Genomic DNA, 21,196 nt, shown 5'->3' on the forward strand with positions numbered 1-21,196 from the left:
CTTCCCAATCACTTCCTTACTTTCAGACACAATAAAATATCTTTAACTAGCCTTGCTCCAGGCCTAGAATCAGTCAGTTCTCTAAGGAGCCCTGGTTCCCTTTAGTAGGGAGCACAAAGATGTTTTTAAAAATCATGAAATTCGGTTTCTGGCTAGGAAGTAATGAAAATGGCACTCCCACACTGCGTGGGAAAACGTGAACAGGTCTGTTCCTCCTAGAAAATGATTGATGGATCTAACAAGCACGTGAAAAATGTTTATACTCCTGACCCAACAATATCAATTCTAGCAATCTAACCTAAGGAACTGATTTGAGTGCAAAATAAAGTATCTTTAAATATGTGCATCAGTTATTTATTAAATAAATAAATAGGAAAATGTCTAGCAACACAAATATGAAATACAGTCAAATGATGGACAATTATGCAACCATCAAATAGTATGCTTACTAAAACTTTGTAAAGCTCTCTTCCTTACTTCATAGTTGACCTTGAAAAAGGTTTCTTGTCTCCCTTTCCCTACCTCCCATTCACACTTCAATCCCCTACAGTATGGTTTCTAGCAAAATTATTCTGATAGAATTATTCTTCTTCAAGTGCATTCATGTGGTCCTTCCTGATACCAAAATTATTTTTAAGCTTTGTTTTCCTTGCCTTCTTTGTAGTAACCCCTCTCTTCAGGAAATTTTCTCTTCCTTTGGCTCCCATCAGGCTCTGCAGAGTCCTCAGCTATCCCCCAGAGAGTCCTTCTCATTCTCTTTTGGGGGCTCCTTTTCCTTCATCTGGGTCTTAGAGATGTTTAAGTTCCACAGAGTTCTTGCAGAGGCAGACTTTCCTTCTCACTGTGCACCTCTAGTGTAACACACTCCATGGTTTCAACTATTATCAATACATGCTTTATTGATTCGCTAGGACTGCCATAACAAAACGCCACAGACTGGGCAGCTTAAAGAACAAAAATTAATTTTCTCACAGTTTGAGAGGCTGGAAGTTCAAGATCAAGGTGCTGATTGGGTGAGTTTCTCCAAGGCCTCACACCTTGGCTGGCAGATGGCGACCCTCTTGCTGCGTCCTTGCTTCTTCCTTCTGTGCACACACATTCTGTGCGTCCAAACTGCCTCTTAAAAGAATTCCAGTCAGACTGGATTAGGGCCCATTCATATGACCTCACTTATTCTTAATTACATGTTTAAAGGTCCTATCTCCCAATACAAACACATTCTGAGGTAATGGGGGCTAAAGCTTTGACATAGAATTTTTGGTAGGGACACAATTTTGTCTATAACAATGCTGAAGATTCTCATATTTCTCTCTCCAGCCCAGACGTTGCATGTGGACAGCAACATACAAGCATACTATTATTCTACAAATGACTATCTAAAATAGACCCTCTCCCCACATGTTTTCAAGAGTAAGAAATATGCAAAAATAATTTATTGCAAGGGACATAATTTTTTAAAAATCTGTTTTCTGAGGCTTCACAAATTTAGTACAGTTTCACTACAACCCAGATAATAATCTCATTATCTTTATCTTCCTATGCAAACAATTGGACTTACTCATAGTGTGTATAGGTACAGCAACTCTAAAGACCTAGTCATAGTCATTGATGGTGGCGAAAATTTACTGTGCATGACTGTTTTAGTAATTGTTCAATCCTCTGCATTTTAGCTGCGCATAGAAACCCCCAAAGTAACCCCACTGTCGCCCGAGTACTCTGCCTTTTGCCAAAGACGCGTTCCAGTCTACACTTCCGGGGCGTGAGAGGAGGGGAAACTCACCCCCTCCCGACCCTAGGTTTTTATAGAGCCCGGGACGCCCCTGGAGGCATGGGTCTCAGAATACGTACTCCTCGCCTGCAGGTGGCATCCGCGTCCTTCCTGCGCGGAGGGCTGCGCCCAATCTAGGGGCCCTGCCCCTTCCTCCCGACCGCGAAAGCTGGAAACACCGCGGCACTAACTTCGGCGCAGGGCCCCTGACCCTGGCCACGCCCACCTCGGTAGACCGGCTCCCGATGATTGGAGGCGAGGCGGAGGCGGGGGCGAAGGCGGGGCCCGGGAGGTGGGCTGAGGGGGCCGGCCCGGAGCGGACAAAAGCCAGGGAGCGAAAAGGCCCCGCCCTCCGGGCCGGTCCCTAGGTTATTGCAGAGACGGTGTGAGAATCCGAAACAGCTGGGTCCGGCTGGGATTGCCGGTGTACGCCCTAGCGAGTCCAAGCGTGAGTGGCTGTGGCGCCTCTGGCTCACCAGCGGCGTGCCTTTCCTCGCAGGTAACCGCTGGCTTCGAGGGGCAAACCTGGCCCCTGGCTTTTGCGGGGAGCGTCTGAATCCGCCCATGACTGGAGTGAGAAAAGAAAAGTTCAGCTCCTGGGTATAGAGGGAGGAATTTAGCGGCGGGTCTCGGTCGCAAGGAAAGGCGGGGAAATCCAGGGGCGTGGGAAAGGGACCTGGGGAAGAAAAGGGTGCCGGATGCCTGGATGTGTAGAAGGCCCGCTCTTGGGCCCGGGGTAGTGAATTTGGGCGGCGGTAAGTTGCATGCAGTGACAAACAGAAGCCCAGGTCTGCACGCAGAAGGAAAATCGAGCGGAGGCAAGCTGCAGGGACAAGTGGAAGACTCGACCGTGGGTTTAAGGGGAGAAAACGTGCGGCGGTGGAAGCCGCGGACTCGGACGTGTGCAGCAAACTCAGGTGGTCCGATCAGCTGTGCGGCCAAGTGGATGCGTCCACCTTGGGGCGTGGAGGGGGCAGCGCTCTGGCTGAGTTCCAGGGGTGTTTGCGAGGCCACCCGGAGGCTGTCAGGGGCGGTGGAGACACTGATCTCGAGCTCCGGGGAGGCGTTCCTCGACCCGCTCCGGGTGCTGCCCGGGGTTAAAGGTGCAGGCACCGGTGAAGGAAGGGGCGGGCGTGGAGACCTGGAAAAAGGAGCCGGACTCAGCTTTGATTGTTGCATCTCTCTTGCACAGTGGCCACTGGGACATAGGTAGGCCAGGAGCCTGCTGATCACAGTGTCACTTAAGGGCGTACAAACCCTAAGACCTGCTAACGGACTACGAACCAGGGACGCGCCCACTGACGTACCTACAGTGTGTACCGAGAGATTTGTGCTTATCCTTTATTTAGAAGGTGCTTGCGGTCGTAAACTGCCCTTTGCCCCTCTGGGTACACTCACTCAGCACTGTCCTTTTAAACCAGATAAACTGGGCCGTCCGGCTAATATTAAAAACAGCTAAATCCTCGTGACCGTAGTGTTTTGTACATTGTCTTTCTATTCCTTGTTTTGTTTCGTTTTGTTTTTTAGGAGTTAAACTGCGCTCAGTTGAGTCAGCAAAACTGCGAGGAGGTGGGTGATTAGAAGTTGTAAAAGTAAGACTCCTGTTTCTCCCCATCTGTACCTTCTTTGCTTGCGGCAGTACTGCATTCACTTGGTCTTGGAGGTAGGCGGAAGTCTGCAAACAGCTGAGTCAGGACTATTTCCAAGAATGAAATTCAGCTGCTTCCTTGTTCCATTCAGTACTTATCTTCTTTGCAGGAGACTGTTTTCATTAGCCCAGAAATTATTGTAGTTCATGAACTCAGCTGAAAAATAAAATGTGGCTACAAATCTGAGGTTCATGAAAATAAAAATAAACAGGGCGAGCAGCTCTTTTTTCTTAAACTACTCTATGTTAGTCCAGGTTTATTTTCTGGAATTGCGCAAGCATATCAGGAAATTGGAATTCAACTGCTTTCAGACTAAATTAACTGACCGGTGGGTAAAGTCCTTCCTTCTGTAGTTAAGGTATGGATGGAGACAGCAAATCTGAGGGGCAATGGTAGAGAAGTGAATCCAGCAGGGCCTAAAGCCCACCCCATGGAATTCAAGTCTAGAAGAAATAACGTCCTACAATGTAGGAAGCCAGAGTCTATGATAAAGCTCCACTTTAGTAGTTAAAGGTGTAAATTTTAATGCGTAAGTATTTGAGGAAAACCTGAAATGTTTCAGTTACTTATAAGATGTAGAAAGATGACTGCAGAAAAGGTTTGCTTTCAGCCAAGAAGAAAATACCTAAAAAAAAAATCACTATTACTCAGTGTTGAAATTTCGAGTATGGTATATTGCCTTCTTTTAACTATATTTGCCATCAAGGAAAAATAGCCAAGTCATAACTCTTGGTTAATGCTGTGTAGGAATACAGTCATGGAAATGTAGTATCAAGACCTCTTTGCTGCCTCTTTTTTATTTTGTTTTAAATACAAGAACAGAAGTAATAGTGGGATCACCATGACTGACTCATACTTTAAGCTGTACTGTAAATGTTATTTGACATTACAGATGGGAAGTAATTGACTCATCTACACCAGTTTGTCCACTTTTATTCTAATTGAGTTCCAGTAATGGTCTAGGGAACCTCCTAAACACTAATAAGCAGGATTCTAGAATTGCAAATTTGGGAAGTAAAAATGGGCCTGGGGGTTAGGAATATGTCATCACAAGACACTGAGGCTTAGCATCTACATTACATTTTTTTATTTACAGGCCAAATTACTTGAACTCAACATTTCAAGAGATAGTGTTTATAGGCCCCTTAATTTTTTTTAAGTCAATTGTCCTGACTTTTCCAGTTCTTAGCTATTACATAGGAGGATAAAAGCAATTCGCAGTTGTGTTGCTGGAGAAAAAAGGCTTGCATTAGACCCTGATGAAAGGGAGCAGATAACCCGTAGCAGGTTCAGGGCTTTCTCTGCCTCTCAGGGAACATGCCTAGGTTGTGGTCTTTCCTGAAGCCTAATAGTTTCACTTCTTCCAAAGCGTGCACCCCTGCCCTTTCCAGGAGGCAAATTGATTTGTATCTGCTATCCCCACATCCCAGGAAGACATCTTTTCCTGTAACAACTCCGTTTCCCGATCCCACCCATTGGCAACTTACCGTTGTCCATGTATACCCAGAAGAAGAGTCCAGGAGGTAGGATACTGAGGAACAGGACCGGGACATGCTTGGGTCCTGGGTGGTAGGTTTTCTATGAGCAGATTTCTCTAGTTAAGAAATCACTTTTGTGTTTAGCATGACATTCCCAGTATCTGGCACTGACTCTAGGAAAACAAAGTTGGACTAGGAATTCTTCATCTTCCACTTTTAGGCTTAATTGAGCTTCCTTAAATATGGGTCTCAAGAACTTGCCCTCAAAGATAGTTTTTGTTGTTGTTTTAACCAAAACAGCCTCTTAAAAGAGGGAAAATACTAGCACACAGCATTGTGCTCATCTCAAGGGCCTAGTAAATGAGGAGCTGGACAGAACTCTTCAAATAAAAATGATATTGTGGAAGTCATCTCATTTCATAAGATAAATGAACAGTCAAGAATAATGATGACATTACTTAGAGTATGTTATAGGGTCAGGCATCCCCACCTCTACTCTCTAGCCAGATGGTCTTGGGAAAGCTATTTTTCTTTTATCAGAGTAAAATGGTGTCTTGCCAATAGGTTTCAGCCCCACACAAGTTCGCCATGGATTCAGTGAGACCAAGGAATGACAATGGAACGTTCTTGAGGTGAAAGGGTTTATACCCAACTTTATTCCCACAGTGGCAGGTCAATCACTAGAATCCCATCCACCCAGAGCAAGTCTGCATGCAGCAAGCCAGTGTCTGCCTCTGGGCCTCTCTACCCCTACAGTCATCTCAGTCTCTGTCCTCAGTGCTGCCACCACTCCAGCCTCTGCGCTGCTGTCCTGCAGCCTTGTAGCCAGGCCACTGTGTAGCCCAGAGCACTGGGCGGAGCTCTTTATATAGTCAGTAACAACGTATTACCCACGTGTGTGTAGTACGCAAGCCGACCAGGGCCTGGTGAGAATCTTGGCTGTAGGAACCTTCACTTTATCCACAAATGAGAAAATAATTTCCATTTTACAGAGTTGTTGTGAGAGCTGACTCAGAAACCACATATGAAACAGTGCGCTTTATACAGAGAATGTGGTCAATTCTAATGATAAATGTAATTGTTACTATTAACTTTGTATGCAATTATGCTATTATGAATTGCTTTTACACTGTAATGAAATAAATGACAAGGCATGTGTCTTATCATTCGTTCTTTTTAAAGGTTCATTGACGTCAAAATGTCTCAAAAAATCCATGGTGGTTCTGTGGTAGAGATGCAAGGAGACGAAATGACACGAATCATTTGGGAGTTGATTAAAGAAAAACTCATTTTTCCCCATGTGGAACTGGACCTGCACAGGTAAATGAAATTACTCTTCTAAGTAGCAAACTCAGAAAGCATAATACAAGTGATATCAGGGTATAACTAGATTTTTTTACCTGGATGTAGCTATATCTTACGAGTAAAGCTTTTGAAGGAGGGGTGCCTAAATATGTGGAAAGGGAAAGGGAAATCATAGAGGTGCATTCTCTGTTAAATAGTAAAGTAAATGTAGTAACGCAGTTTTGCTCTTTCAAGCTCTGTTTTCTATTCACTCTCCTTAACTACTCAGTGGACCTTTTCCCTTTTCATTCCTTGCCTTTATCCTTTTTGTACAATTGTAACACAGAAAACACTCTTAAATAGAACCCCCACCTTTAAGACATTCCCTTCAATCCTTTAGTCCTGAAGATTTGAGCCTTTGCCCTCTTTTGAAAGTGTCTAGAGGCAGGTAAAGTCTCTACAGAATTCTGTCATTTCTTTTTTATAAGGTTGCTCTTTGTATGTTTGAACCTGTTCGAGATAGAATTTGTACAACAGTGAAGTGGCTGAAGACTTGGATGGTAAAATATTGAACAGTGCATTTCAGCCTAAATATTGGCGATGACTGTTGACTCTTTAACAATGCAGGGGTTAAGTAAGCTGATACTCCTACCCCCAGAACCTGCAATGGAAAATCTTTATATAACTTTTGACCCCCCTCAGAAACTTAGCACTAATAGCCTACTGTTGATTTTATGGTGGTAAATGATAAAACAGACTAGTATCTACATGTATTTTTTTGCATTCATGATATACCTAACTTTTTCATAATTATTGGGTATTTTTAGGCTTCATAGTTCATCTACCAAACTATCACAAATATCCAAAAACATTTCCGATACATTCATTGAAAGAAATCCATGTTTAAGTAGACTCTCAGAGTTCAATCCCATGTCATACAAGGGTCAACTATATAAGTGTGTTTGCCTTAACCCAGAATTATTAATCACATTGTATTCTGAGGACCTCTTATTTGCTTGGGTATAGACATTTTACTTACGTGGTGTCATTAGACATCCTTTTTAATTATTCTAAGTCTAAGCTATTGATAATGTCTATATTGCAACCATGAGAAGGTGGAAATACCTGCAGAGATCAAGAAACAGGAAATGAGGCATATAATTCTAAGCTTCATCCAAGTGGGTTAAAGAAGCATTTTACAAGTTTCAGAACTTTATATAGCAATAGGTGAATTTGCAGAGTTCTTGCCAGTATAATGGCTAGAAAGAAGTGTTGAGCCTTTTTAGCCTAGATGCATAAGAAGATTTAAAGGACAGTCATTATGCCCAGAGGAAAAAGAGTCATTGGCAACAGACTAAAGAATTTTTGGAAGCTCAGGCAAGTTTTAATTTTTTCCAAAATTGCATAATTGGTTCTTTTTGAGGGAAGTGAAGCAATTCATTTGTTTTCTGTAGGCTTGACAGTGGTCCTGGCCATTTATTCACTTTTTTCTCATAGAAATGTTGAGAAGTAAAAATTCATTAATTTGCTGGTAGGTTCTTCTGATGAAAAATGGTTCCTACAAACATGAAAACTGCTCACCACACTCCTTGTTTGAGTTAGGGTAAGACATTTGAAGATACTCCACATTTCTTATGCCAAAAGATAAGAGAGTCAGTGGCCTTGTTAGACTTAACGTGAATTATCTAAGGTTAGGGCAGTTTGGAATTTGGAATTATTGTTATTTTGAAATACATTGAGATTGCCACTTTTGGATTTGCATCATGAGTTGTGATATCTAAGCAAAGAAAGATACAAGAACAGAAAAGAGAAATCTGGAGGGTTTCAGTTTTGAAAGCTGAAATACTTTTTTAAAGCCTGTGAGAACAAAAGTAATTGTTACATTACTGTCCTGTTTTTCCTGTTTTTTGAGAAATCATTGCATACTTTAGATAAAGCTTTACAATCATTTTCTATGCTCTGTGGACAACCAGCATTCTTTCCAGCTTGAAATAACTGCAGTAGAGGTGTTGGTGTGTGTTAGGCTATAACTCTCTGGGACATATAAAACTGTTGCTGGATTCCATTACATATCTGTAGGCTTTTTTCCAGAACTGAGAAACTTGCCCAAGAGCCAGGGGAAGGTTCATCATATGACTAATGAGCATTAATGAAGGAGTCCTTAGCATTTTGGCCACTGACTGTCACATCTACAATTCCTACCATTTTAATGTCATAATACAAAAAAGCCTTTAAACCCTCAGACCCCTTAACTTTTTTTTTTGTTTTGTTTCTTTTTTGTTGTTGTTATCATTACTATACACTTAGATGAACAACATTGTGGTTACTAGATTCCCCCCATTAGCAAGTCCCCACCCTTAACTTTTAGAGTAAATATTTACTAAGGGAAAAATAAGGTTGTGCTTAGGCTTACATTTTTATGCTAATTATATGGAAGGCAGTCTGCAAAAGGGTTGTGCCTGAATTGTTACTGCCTCTAGCTGGTGAAGAGCAAGGAAAGGGGCTGAGCATGATGATTTCCATTCAGTTTCCTTCTAGAAGGCTTCCCACAACACAGGGAGGCGTGACTGAGCAGCTGGGCCTCAATGAGTGCTTTTTTAGTTGGCAGCCATCTTCTGTATCTATGGGGGCACTAGTGCTAAAACTGGGCAGATGGAGGTGTATTTGGAGCTAAACTTTCTGCAGGCAGGCTCTGCATGCCACCCCCAAGCATGAAATGGAGCATGGTGATAGAATGGTGGCACACATGCTCAGTCACCTGGAAGTTTACCTAGAAAATTACACTTAACAATTTTTTCCCTCCCAGCTTTGATTTAGGCATAGAGAATCGTGATGCCACTAATGACCAGGTCACCAAGGATGCTGCTGAAGCTATAAAAAAGTACAACGTGGGTGTCAAGTGTGCTACCATCACTCCCGATGAGAAGAGGGTTGAGGAGTTCAAGTTGAAACAAATGTGGAAATCACCAAATGGCACCATCCGAAATATTCTGGGTGGCACTGTCTTCAGGGAAGCAATTATCTGCAAAAATATCCCCCGGCTTGTGAGTGGATGGGTAAAACCCATCATCATAGGTCGTCATGCTTATGGGGATCAGGTTAGTCATGGTGGCATAATTTGATTTTCCACATTCTTTTTTCATGACCTTTGGCCCGCCAGCAGTACTAATTTATATGTTTTACTCTTTTCTTTTGGTATCTACTCCCATAAGTGAAATGCAAAACCAAGAAATACCTATGTATACCTGTATGTTTACATACATTTAGGTATCAGTGAATAAGGACAAACTTCCAGATCAGCACCTGTCTCAACATAAATGATTTTTTTTTCAGACATGTGTTTTTCTTCATCTTTTCATTGGGTTAAACCATATGATAATGCCATTTTTGTATAGATAATTTCCTGTGGTTCAGCCAAATCAGTGATTTTCAACCCTGGCTCTACAATAGGATCCTTTTCCTGATTTTGGGGTGCTTGTTTTGCTTTTTTAAAAAATTTGTTTCCTTGTTTTAATTACAGTATCTGAGCATTTCCCTATACCCGCTGAATCTGAATACCACAGGGGTAGGCATTCTAAAGCTCTCAAGTGATTCTAATATGCAGATAGGGTTGAGAACCGCTAAAGATTATATTTAACATGATCACTTCGTGAATAAAAGGGAAAACTGACTCTGGTAGAAAGCAGTCTCTTTAAACATTCCTTTCCTACTTGAAAAAAGCCTTGTTCTGTACTTTTGTGCAAGTAGGGTCATTGCCAAATTAAACAGAAAAACGGCCAGCTAAATAACATCAAAATCCTGTGTTGAAACTAAGGTTGCAGACTTTCATAAAAAGCAGCTATGACTTGAAAGAGCCTTAAAAACAAGACTCCAAAGGCTAAAACCCAGATCCTTAGAAGCATTGTGGCCAGGGCAGACCATTCTCTGTTGCTGGAGACAGGGTCACTGGGCCAGTCCTGGGGGGTCAGTTCACTTGGTTCTGCTCCATGGCCCAACCTATCCCTTCATCCTGGCCAGTCCTACACAGGTTCCTCCCTGAGGCCCAGGATGGGGGATGTAGACGATAGGGCTCCAAACTCGCTGATCCTGGGAGCTCCATACTAAGTTCTGATGAGTTCCATGGTATCTTTTTGTTCTTTTTCCTTTTATTTTGATATTTTAGAATCAGTCACTTGGAGGAATGGTCAGTCCATTTATTAAAGTTCAGACTGAAAATCTCAAACCTTACAGCGATTCCATCCTGATCATTTAAATGTGCATAAGTCTCTACAAAGCATTTCTGGTGCTTCGGCTTTGGTGCCTCAGTTTCTTCTTTCGAGAAGTGAGCAAAATTTGCCATCCATAGTGAAGAACTTTGTATGTCAGAAGTGTTCTGCATAGAATAGATATTTAATCTTTATTGTTGTTTGACAGCCTTTTTACCAGCTGTCAGTATTAGTCTACACAAACATAAATAAATAGGTATGGCCGGCATCTGTTGGCACCTGACACTGAAAGTATTCTAAGTCATTGAAGAAAGTACAATGCAGCAAAAATTTACAAATGCCTAGTACAGATCAGGCATGTTTTTCCCACTAGAGTAGCTCTCACCCAAGAGAGAGGTGACTGTCCTCAGCCAGCCCTTTTCAGAGGGCATCAGCCAGTCACAGCTGCTTCCACCTTCACTGCTTCATTTGGACGAGTCCTGGACTGGGTGGTAATAGCAGTGATAACCAAGAGGCTGAGCCCTGAAGGTCAAAGGACTAGACCCCAGAGTTCCTTGTAAGACTGATGTACCAATCAAATGAGATAATGAGGTGATTCAAGTTAAATGCTCATAGACTCTGTCACATAATGAGGACAAGGCACTGCCCTCTCTCATCATCCTCATTGGTGCTGCAACTAGGATATTATCCTCCCCCTGTAGGAAGACGTCCCTGACATCCAGGTCAAGGTCGCCTCTCTTCCTGTCATCTTGTTGCATTTTTTTAGTCTACGCCTTTTGACATCCAGAAACTCCTATGTTGCTTCTCACTTTTGTATGTCTTGTTAGATCGTAAGCTTCCTAAGGGAAAAAATACTCTACGTTATTCTCCTCTCCACATCAGTTATCAGAAAACTGCCCTGTACATAAGAGGCACTCAATAAATACTGATTTTTAATGTGCACTGCCACTGATTGACTTCAGGAACTCTCTGGACATCTTCATCCTCATCTCTAAAAGAAAGTTGAGCTCTATGCCTTGTTTGCCTAAGTATCTTCCCGCTCTGTAGTCCAATTTGTTTCGGTTTTTTTCCTTCCTTAAAATTCTTGTTAGGATAGTTATTTGTTTATATTTAAAAAAAAATTTTCCCCTTCTACACAGTACAGAGCAACCGATTTTGTTGTTCCTGGGCCTGGAAAAGTAGAGATAACCTACACGCCAACGGATGGATCCCAAAAATTGGCATACCTGGTACATAACTTTGAAGGTATGTATAAGTCCTTCATGAGCTACATCATTTAGACAACATTATTTATGTTTTTTTTAAGTTGTGTGACTACCTGAAAGTACAATCTGAATCTACAACATTTCTAAAACCCTAACATAAAATCTGACCAAAAAAATCTAACATAGAAAAGTAATTGGCTTTCATGCCTTGCTATGGCATGAATAGAGGCACAAAGGGATTAGCCACTTAACGGGAAATGCACATAGGTAAAGGCAAGTAGGTAATTATGCACTTCTTTTGAAATGGAGGAAAGGTTGTCAGGTATCTGTTATGCACAAATTATGTAAATAAAATGTGAATAGCCCTCAAAACATCTGTCATGTATTCCTGCCCTTTGCTCTGGTAGGACTAAATATTTGAAAATCTTTGTGTGACGTGTTTGCTGAAGTTTTCTTCTTGCTCTTCTGAGTATTTATTCTGTGAAAGTGGAATGCTGTTTTTTGCCTTTCTTTCCCACCATCCTGTTTCTTCAAAAGTCTGTTAAGGCAAGTCCCACCAAAGTTGTTGAAAGAACCAAAGACCCTCTTTCTCCACTGCTAGCATTGTTAAAAGCACTCACACAAACAAAAATTCAAAGCTTGCCTAGTTTATGTTTCCCTTGCCTCCTCTAACATTTCACTGGATTTTAGTTCTGCTGTGTTTCAGCACCTTGCACATTCTGAACCCAAGTTAGCCCTGTGCAGAAGCAAGGATTAAGGCTCTGTCTTCCAGGAATAACAGAGTTCAACCAATAGGAGTTGTGAAACACCAGTGTTACATGTAGCATAATTATTTCTACCAGTGACAGGAAGAACTTTCAGGATCTTCCTGGAAATTAGAAAATTTTTCTCAACAGCTGAAGATCGAATGCATGCTTAAGGTTTAAAATACATGTTTGAAAATTTGAAAGTATGAAAAGACAACTTAAAAATGACTCTCCCTTTATTGAGTGTATTTCTGATTTACATCAGTAGTTTTTGGTAGGTCAGTATCTTCAAGATCCTATGGACTCTCTTTTTCTCATTTCTACTGCCCTTTCAAAACAAATTAGAACATCCTTATCTGGAACTGCCTTTCTTGCAGTTAGGTACCCAGAAACTCATGGAATATTAAAGTTGGAAGCCTGGCTGGGACATTTTGAAGCCAGGCTCAGACATGGGGTCTGAGAATTGGGTGTTTTGATGGATGGATTTAGACTTGTTACAAGGATTACCTTTTCCCTTTTATGTCTCATCTTGTGTCCCCCCCAGAGGGCGGTGGTGTTGCCATGGGGATGTACAATCAAGATAAGTCAATCAAAGATTTTGCACACAGTTCTTTCCAGATGGCTCTGTCTAAGAGTTGGCCTCTGTATCTGAGCACCAAAAACACAATTCTGAAGAAATATGATGGGCGTTTTAAAGACATCTTTCAAGAGATATATGACAAGTAACTACAGTTCTTTTTTTTACTTTTTCTTACTGTCAAGTAAGCTGGAATTTATAGCACAGTATTTGCATCCTTATTCCTTTGATTCTGGGACAAATTGAGTGCTAACCACCACTAGCCCTTAAAGACAAGGCAAAACTGAGATTTATCAGGAGTGAAGCAAAACCACTCTTGAGTTGCTTTGAGAAAGTAAATGTGTTCTCAGATAAGGATCTCACATTTATTTTTTTCAAAGCCAGAATTGTTTAATATTTGAATAAATGTACCCAGTTAATGATAGCAAGTTCTAATATTTCAAGCATATGAATTTCTGAGTTGGGCCTGTTTGCATTCTTTTGGAAGTCCATTGTTAAGATGTTGAACTACTTCAGTGGTGTCATTTGAACTTAAGTTTCTATTTGTAACAACTTTGGGCTCAAGAGCACGTAGGCATGTGTTAGCTTTTATAATGGCCCACCTCCCTTTTAGGTGTGAGTGTTTGGGCCAGAACTTGGATCTAAGATCTTTCCTGAGGCATTTTATTTCCTCTCCTGCTACCAAACCTAAAAGTTGTCCTAGTTTCCTGAATGATATAAAGCAGTAGAATGGTCTTTTTTTCCCCCTTTTTATATGCTTTAAGCTGCATCTCAAGAATTTGATCAGTAATATATAGAAAACTGGAAAGGTGGTACTGGACACTCTAATGTCTCACTTAATTCTCATATCTCTGCAGAGTGGGTGAAATTACCCTTACAGATAGGGAAGTGGGGGTTTCACAGCTACAAAATAATTGGGTGGGATTTGAGCCCATCTGCCAGATTCCCAAGTTTGTGCTGCTTCTCCCAACAAAGGCTACCTCCAGCCCTACATCTTCCCCCTTTAGAGAAGCAGGCGATGTCCCTAACAAAACCAATTTCCTTCTTTTATTCTGTCTCCTCTCTTGTTTCTTAGGCAGTACAAATCCCAATTTGAAGCCCAAAAAATCTGGTATGAACATAGGCTTATTGATGATATGGTGGCTCAGGCTATGAAATCCGAGGGAGGCTTCATTTGGGCCTGTAAAAACTACGACGGGGACGTGCAGTCAGACTCCGTGGCCCAAGGTGAGGAGCTGGAGGGCCGGGCAGAGGGGGAGCGTGGACTGTGCAGAGAGGTTGTGCCACAGCGGTTCCCCAGTTTGGGAAGGGGGTTTTGCAGCCCTTTGTAAAATCATGAAAAGTTAGCACTGCAAGGTATCCCAGTCCATCTTCTCAGCTGATAGATGGCAAAATTAAGCTCAGACTGGGGAAGTGACTTCACTCAAGGTCACACGGGAATTTGCTCAGCAGGTTGAGACTCCGGACTCCTGCCCATAGATGTTAACAACAGTTTCTCTCTCAACTTGTTTCCCTGCATAAAGTTGAAAAGTCTCCAACACGTAGCCCAGCTGCCTGATGTGAAAATCACTCCTTTTCCCTGCCCTTGTTTTCCCTCTGATGAAAATGTAAAAAATCGAGGGCATTTGGACCAAGAGGAGTGAAATAAGGGGCCTGGGGGTGAAATAAGCACCCTAAGGGGGCTCTCTCCAAGAGCTGCAGGTGCTGATCATCCTCATCCTGCCAGCCTCGAGTCTGTCTGGTCCTATATAAAACCACTGTGCTTACTGCTTGGTTTTTAATGCAAAGGATTTGAGCAAAGACGCCCAGGGAAGTTCACAGAAATTTCTGGAAATCAGGGCTTCATGCTAGAGGTAAAACCCAAATCAGTAGAAATTCTCCTTTCCCTAACTTCTTCAGCACCAAGTTGTCCTTCAGTTTCAGTTACCCATAGTAGCTTTATGAACTGGAATCTCCCCTCATCCATGCTTGGGTTAACTTTAATTATGTTGGCTTTTCTCAGGAAGTGCTACTTCCTCTACAAGAAAGTTAAGCATCTCCTATCAGTTTGAAAATCAGTAGATTAACTTGGTTAAAGATAACTTTTTATGTCAGATAAATGAGTTACACATCTCTCTTTACCTTCCTCTGTTTCTCTCAATCCTCACCACCATTTTTACTGAATGCAATAGAGGAAGGAGGTTGCATTGTACTAACTCCGTGGTGGATAAGGGAAGAGGTTTCTTGTAATCACATTCTTTGGAAAGGGACCTAAATCATTCCAGTGTTTCTAAATGTCCTCATGGCAAAAGAGAAGAGTATCTGGAGGTCTATTTGAAATGTAAATATCAACTGACAGAGGTTCAAGGGACTTTGAAATAGGAGTTCTAAAGTGCAGTGCCCAATACTGCACTAATGAAATACTTAGAACCAATCAAGGCTCTGTGTCCCAGCAGAGCCTATAGATAAACGTGACCTTAAGGCAGTTAAACAGATTAAAAGGCAATGGAGCTGTCCTTAGGTTCATTCTTTTCTAGACCATGAACTGCTAGACATTTCATTTATGTCTTCAGTTTTGACAGTGGTGCCTAGAGTCTCCTAATATTAAGAGACAATCTCACCATGGATATAGTCCTGAACTTCTCTGATCAATAAATATTTGAAAGTCAGACTAAATCCTCAGACTGACAAAATGATGGGAAAGGAGCTACTGATCCTGCACAAGAATTTCTAACTATACTCAAGAGTAGGAAAAAAAAAACACTTTATTTACTTGTCCTCAAATCAAAACAAAACAAAAATGTAGAGCCTATTACAAATTTGCATTACTAACTTCACTGGTGCTGTTGGGAGGTTAACAATATTAGAGATAAGTATTCTTTGAATTCAAGTGTAAAAGCGTGCATTAAAAAAGAAAAATCATTTATATGGACTTAAAAGTGGCAATTTGGTTTTCTGAATAGAAAACCAGGGAATAGACTATTTTGTTGGGCTGCTAAAGAGCCCAAAGGCAAGTATGTTCTTGGATCCATCCCACCCTCTTTTTAACCTGCCTTTTCTTCCCAGTCCCAGAGTGTGAGCAGCTTAATGGCAGAAGACAAGTCTCATTAATCTTCATTTTCCCAGAATAGCAGAGCATCTGTACCTAAGTACAACGGTAATATTGTGGTTGTTACTCCATGACAGGCATTATTCTAAGGACTATGAAGACACTTCTCCCATATATTCATGAATATACATAGATTCATCTACTTCTCACACTAGCCTGATGAAGTAAGGTGTTTTTATTATTCCCACTTACAGGTAATAAAACTGAACCACAGTAGCTAGGAAATTGCAGGACAAGGGTGGAATGCAAGCAGTTGAACCCTGAGCCCTCTGTCATGGAGCAGGTGCCTCTGAGATAGATAAGGGAGGAAAAAGTACAGCCTTTGCCTCCAGACTTTTTGCTGCTGAGATCTGGAGGAGGGACCCTGTTTTCTGAAAGACAGAAGAATTATTGATGACTGGGTGTGCTCATATTTATTGTGCTTACTGAGACTGTGAAGTCATTCGCTGTCATCTCTGAGAGACCTAGTTCTCTTCATGCCCTTGAACCCGATACTTCCTGCTCTGTCACTTACAGGTTATGGCTCTCTTGGCATGATGACGAGCGTGCTGGTTTGTCCAGATGGCAAGACAGTAGAAGCAGAGGCTGCCCATGGCACCGTAACACGTCATTACCGCATGTACCAGAAAGGACAGGAGACATCCACCAATCCCATTGGTGAGAGGGTGTTTACTGCTGCATTAATTTCCCACCAGAGGGTAGAGATCCCCAAAGGAACTCAGACGTGTACCTTTGGCTGCCCAGTGGTCTGTGTATAAAATCATCAAACAGCAGACTTGTTCTCATGTGAGCTGTTTAAAAATGCTTCTTGAAATACATACTTTTTAAATATATTCTCTTCCATTTTGTAGGAGAATATATGTTATAAAGAAGAATGTTATCCAAAGACATCTTCCTTTTCCTCTGGTGCAGTGAGATGTCACGTGTGGCTACGAATCTCACAGCCACACAGATAGATACTTCTAACCAGTATTAAGGGCAACACTTTAAATAAGAAAGAACAGGCTAGAAAGATGAGGGCAGGCAAAGATAGACAAGAGATAGAAGAGACTGGGGCTTTTTCCAAATCAGTAATTGCCTTAAACCTAAAGTACTACCACCCCATCAAGGAAGGGTGCTTCCTTAAAGCTAACAAAATCCAAAACATTGCCTCTATAAAAAGGAAGATATTTTTAAAGTTTCTATTCAGTAAAATATTTCCAGCTCTCCTAAAACTTACAGCCAGTGTGGATAACATCTAATGAAGGCAGTCACTTGAACAATACAATTGCCTTTTTGACAACTGAACATTTGGGAATCCCTATATCCGGTATGACTGAAGTGTGCTGTTATTTTGGGGTTTTTTTCCTCTATTAGCTTCCATTTTTGCCTGGACCAGAGGGTTAACCCACAGAGCTAAACTTGATAACAATAAAGAGCTCGGCCTCTTTGCGAAGACTTTGGAAGAAGTCTGTGTTGAAACCATTGAGGCTGGCTTCATGACCAAGGATTTAGCTGCTTGTATCAAAGGTTTACCCAAGTAAGTATAAGATGTCCTGAACTCTCTAGTCAAACGACCACTATCGTCCCTGGGCTCAAAACATCAGTGCTTGCTGGGACTGCATGAATTGCTATTCAGCACCTAGTTCAGAGGTCAATAGACACATTATCTTTAAATTGTTAATAGCAAACATTTCAGGCTTTGTGGAACATACAGCCTTTTCAAAATTATGTAACTTTTCAAAACTATTGAGCTTCGCCCCTGTGGCAGGAAGCAGTCAGGTGATAAGAAGCTAATGGGTGTGGCAGCATTCCAATCAAAGTCTTACAAAAAACCAGGCTACAGCCTGGGTTGGGTTTATGGGCCAAGCTGTAGCCTACTGATCTCTGATCTCACGGATAATCATTGGGTGGCAAACTTCTGTTTAACAAAATTATAGATAGTTAGAAACAAAGGTACCTCGGAGGCTCTTTTATTCCACCCCTTTATCTTCTTCAATTTAACAGCCGAGAAAGGTAAGCAGGACAAGTTTTAGATGCCCACTTGGTCATCGGCCTTCCGTATGTGTCCGTGACCAGCAGTCAGATACTCCAGGGCACATGTACTACCCAGGATTTTTCTGAGAACATGGAAGCCCGTATTCCAGCTGGATTAGCTGCTAATCAGAGACTCTTCCCTCAGAGAGTGTTACTGTGACTCACCTCAAGAAACACTACTAAAATTTAACAACAGTCCCATATTCCAACCATGCCCTCAGAGATCTCAGGGTTGTATACTTCAGTAATGGCATGTACCCAATCACTATGTCTTTCTTATCTTAAATTTTCAGCAAGAATACAGTGAAGCATTCCTATCACTTATCTTTGTAGCCTATTTGGATGATTGTGCCTATCCGCATGATTGTGTTAGCCAGTCTATTGTCCTTTGTTTTTTGTTTTGTTTTTTAAGTAAGACAATAGAAGTAAGAGCATTAAAACTTTCTTAAGGACATGTGACAGTTTATGGGAATGTGGATGAAAGTATGACTGTACCCTGAATAGGTTTTGTTATTTTTAAGAAGGAGGAATAAAAAGTGGGATGATTTCAGTCTCCTGGGTATTAGTCTGAACTGAAGCTTTTGATGGTTTCACCCTCAAAGGTTCCATGGCAAGGAACCTGTGAATGTGTGTGTGGCCACACTGCCACCACAGACCACTGTAGCCTGGAGAACAGTCATTGGCCATAAATTTGTAGCTTGTTAACATTAATCAGATTTCTTCTAGAAATAACTAGAGTGCTATTTAAAGTAGTGCCTCTAAGATTTTTCCTCTACCTGCTACCAGATAGGAAACTAACTAAATTTCTTTTTCTTTTTTCCCCTCTGCTAGCGTGCAACGTTCTGACTACTTGAATACATTTGAGTTCATGGACAAACTTGGAGAAAACTTGAATATAAAACTAGCTCAGGCCAAACTTTAAGGTCATTCCTCAACTTAGGAAAATTGTTTCTTGGTAACTAGGTCCACTGGTTTACATTTTTCTGTGTAGCACTCAAGGGTAAAGGCAGAATCACTTTTGTAATTTGTTTAGAAGTCAAAGTTATCTTTTCTATACGTTTACAGCCTTTTCCTTAAACACACGATTATGCCACCTTCATGTGGCAGGGGACGTTTTTAAATTTTATTTTCTACCAGTAGCCTAGGAATTAACTTGAGTGCTCATTTGTTCTCGCTGTCACTTTGTCTCATGTTCCCATACAAATGACCAAAATGAAAATTGCTTGAAAGGGCGAGCTGTGGCCACAGTATTGCTCCTGAAAACACAAAAATACGTGTCAAGTAGAAATTTACTCCCTTCCCCACCTTCCATGGCCTGGGGGCACCGGGTGGTTTTGGTATAACAGATACCCCATTATGTGAAGTAGAGCTGTCTGGTAAACGTGTGCCTGATTTAGAATGAAGGGGATGGTTGTAACTAAAACATGTTGAAGACGGAAGTCATTTTTATAAAGAGCTCTTCTTGAATGTTTTGGAAATACTAAATATTTTTAAGGTCACTGGACGGTTTAGAATCCAGAACAAATAGTACCTGGGGTTTGTCCTCTGTGTTTGTCTCCTCCTCCTGGCCTTGTGTGACTTGAGTATTATGTGACCCTGAACAGCATATTTCATCCAGTGCAATAATACAAGCTGCACCTTTTTGGACCTCTTGCTAGCCTGTGTTATTTCCTTTATATAAATGTGATTTTTCAGAAGTTGATTTTAAACACTAGTCTGTTCTTCATTTAAAGTTAAAAGTTTTAATTTGAATTAAAAGTAAGTGCTAATGACCAGTCTTCTGAGTTTGTGTTCAGGTGTGTTTTAGATGCCAGGTGCCATGTTAGGTCCTAGCCTTAGGAATTTGATTTTAAAATCTCAAGGAGTTTACTGTGGGGAAAATGGATAAGTAAATAGTGCAAAGTGAATCCTACACTGAAAGGGAAAGACCAAAGATAGAACAAAACGGGTAACTGTGGGATACTAGGGATTCTGTCTGGCACATGCTGAGGACTTTAGAGAGTCAATGAAGACTGAAGGGAGAGACATGATCATATTTTCATTTTAAAAAATAGTACTCTGGGCAGTTTTTATGAAAAACGTAAGTGGAGGGAGGGGGGATTGGTGGGTACAATCGAAGTTTCAGGGGTATTGTAGTACTTCAGATGGGAAAGGAGGAACCTCTGAACTGGGATGAGGGTCCCTGAGAAAAAGTTGAATAAACGGGGACTGGTGGGTCCCAGGAGATGTAGGAGTTGAGGGAAAGGAACAAATCCAAGAGGTTCCCCAGGCTGCTACCTCCACACCTGGAGAAAGGCTGGTCCACATCCCAGCACTATCAGTGTGTTACAGGGAAGGAAATTGAGGCATTGGGAGGGACTTGATCAAGCTTACATAATATTCATGGCTATTCTGGCCTAGAACCCAGGAATTCTTATAACTGAGCTTCTGCTCTTTATACTGTGTATACCTGCCCATTTTCAGGTTTGGATGGAACAAGAAAGCATCACATGGAACAAAATGTTGGCAGTGGTGTGGGTGATCTGAAACTCCTTCAGCACTCACAGACATCCAGGGGTTGGTCAGATGATTGTTGATGGCAGCAAAGCCCTGTTGCAATGTCTGTCAGAATCAGCATTTGGCTAATGACGAGTCAATGTTCTCAAATAATCAGCAAATGAACAGATGTTGACCAAATGCATCCAAAGCAGATGGTTTATTTTGCAATGTCAGGGTCAGAATTGTTGACCTGGAAAATGGCTGCTGCATAGCATAACGTGGAAGGCAGCAGGATCCAGGGACAGAGAAGCATTCCATACTTCAAAGTTCTCTAAATTGCAAGTTCCATACTTCAAAATTCCTAAATGGAATTATAACTGAAAATATTTAAAATTTAATCTTTTTTTTTTGAGAGAGTATCTCTCATATTTATTGATCAAATGGTTGTGAACAACAATAAAATTCTGTATAGGGTACTCAATGCACAATCATTAATCAACCCCAAGCCTAATTCTCAACAGTCTCCAATCTTCTGAAGCATAACCAAGTTCTTACATGGTGAACAAGTTCTTACATAGTGAATAAGTTCTTACATGGTGAACAGTGCAAGGGCAGTCATATCACAGAAACTTTCAGTTTTGATCACATCATGAACTAAACAAGTCAGATATGATTCATTTGATTTTTATACTTGATTTATAT

The 21,196-nt window shown here is 41.3% G+C and overlaps 1 protein-coding gene across 2 annotated transcripts; it reads left to right on the plus strand.

The window, feature by feature from the left end:
- Positions 1–2,129: 2,129 nt before the first annotated feature.
- Positions 2,130–19,788, plus strand: IDH1 (isocitrate dehydrogenase (NADP(+)) 1). Of its 2 annotated transcripts, none has more exons than XM_073218214.1 (10): positions 2,130–2,267; positions 3,296–3,431; positions 6,078–6,215; positions 8,986–9,277; positions 11,524–11,629; positions 12,880–13,057; positions 13,988–14,139; positions 16,517–16,657; positions 17,357–17,519; positions 18,848–19,788. In XM_073218214.1, exons 3-10 carry the CDS (start codon positions 6,094–6,096, stop codon positions 18,936–18,938), a joined length of 1,245 nt encoding a protein of 414 aa, XP_073074315.1. In that variant the 5' UTR covers positions 2,130–2,267; positions 3,296–3,431; positions 6,078–6,093; the 3' UTR covers positions 18,939–19,788. The 2 variants fall into 2 exon arrangements, with proteins under 2 accessions (XP_073074315.1, XP_073074314.1); XM_073218213.1 differs by having other exon boundaries at positions 3,296–3,337.
- Positions 19,789–21,196: the final 1,408 nt, after the last annotated feature.

The sequence above is a fragment of the Manis javanica genome, chromosome 12 (genome assembly GCF_040802235.1).
Source record: "Manis javanica isolate MJ-LG chromosome 12, MJ_LKY, whole genome shotgun sequence".
Lineage (NCBI taxonomy): Eukaryota > Metazoa > Chordata > Mammalia > Pholidota > Manidae > Manis > Manis javanica.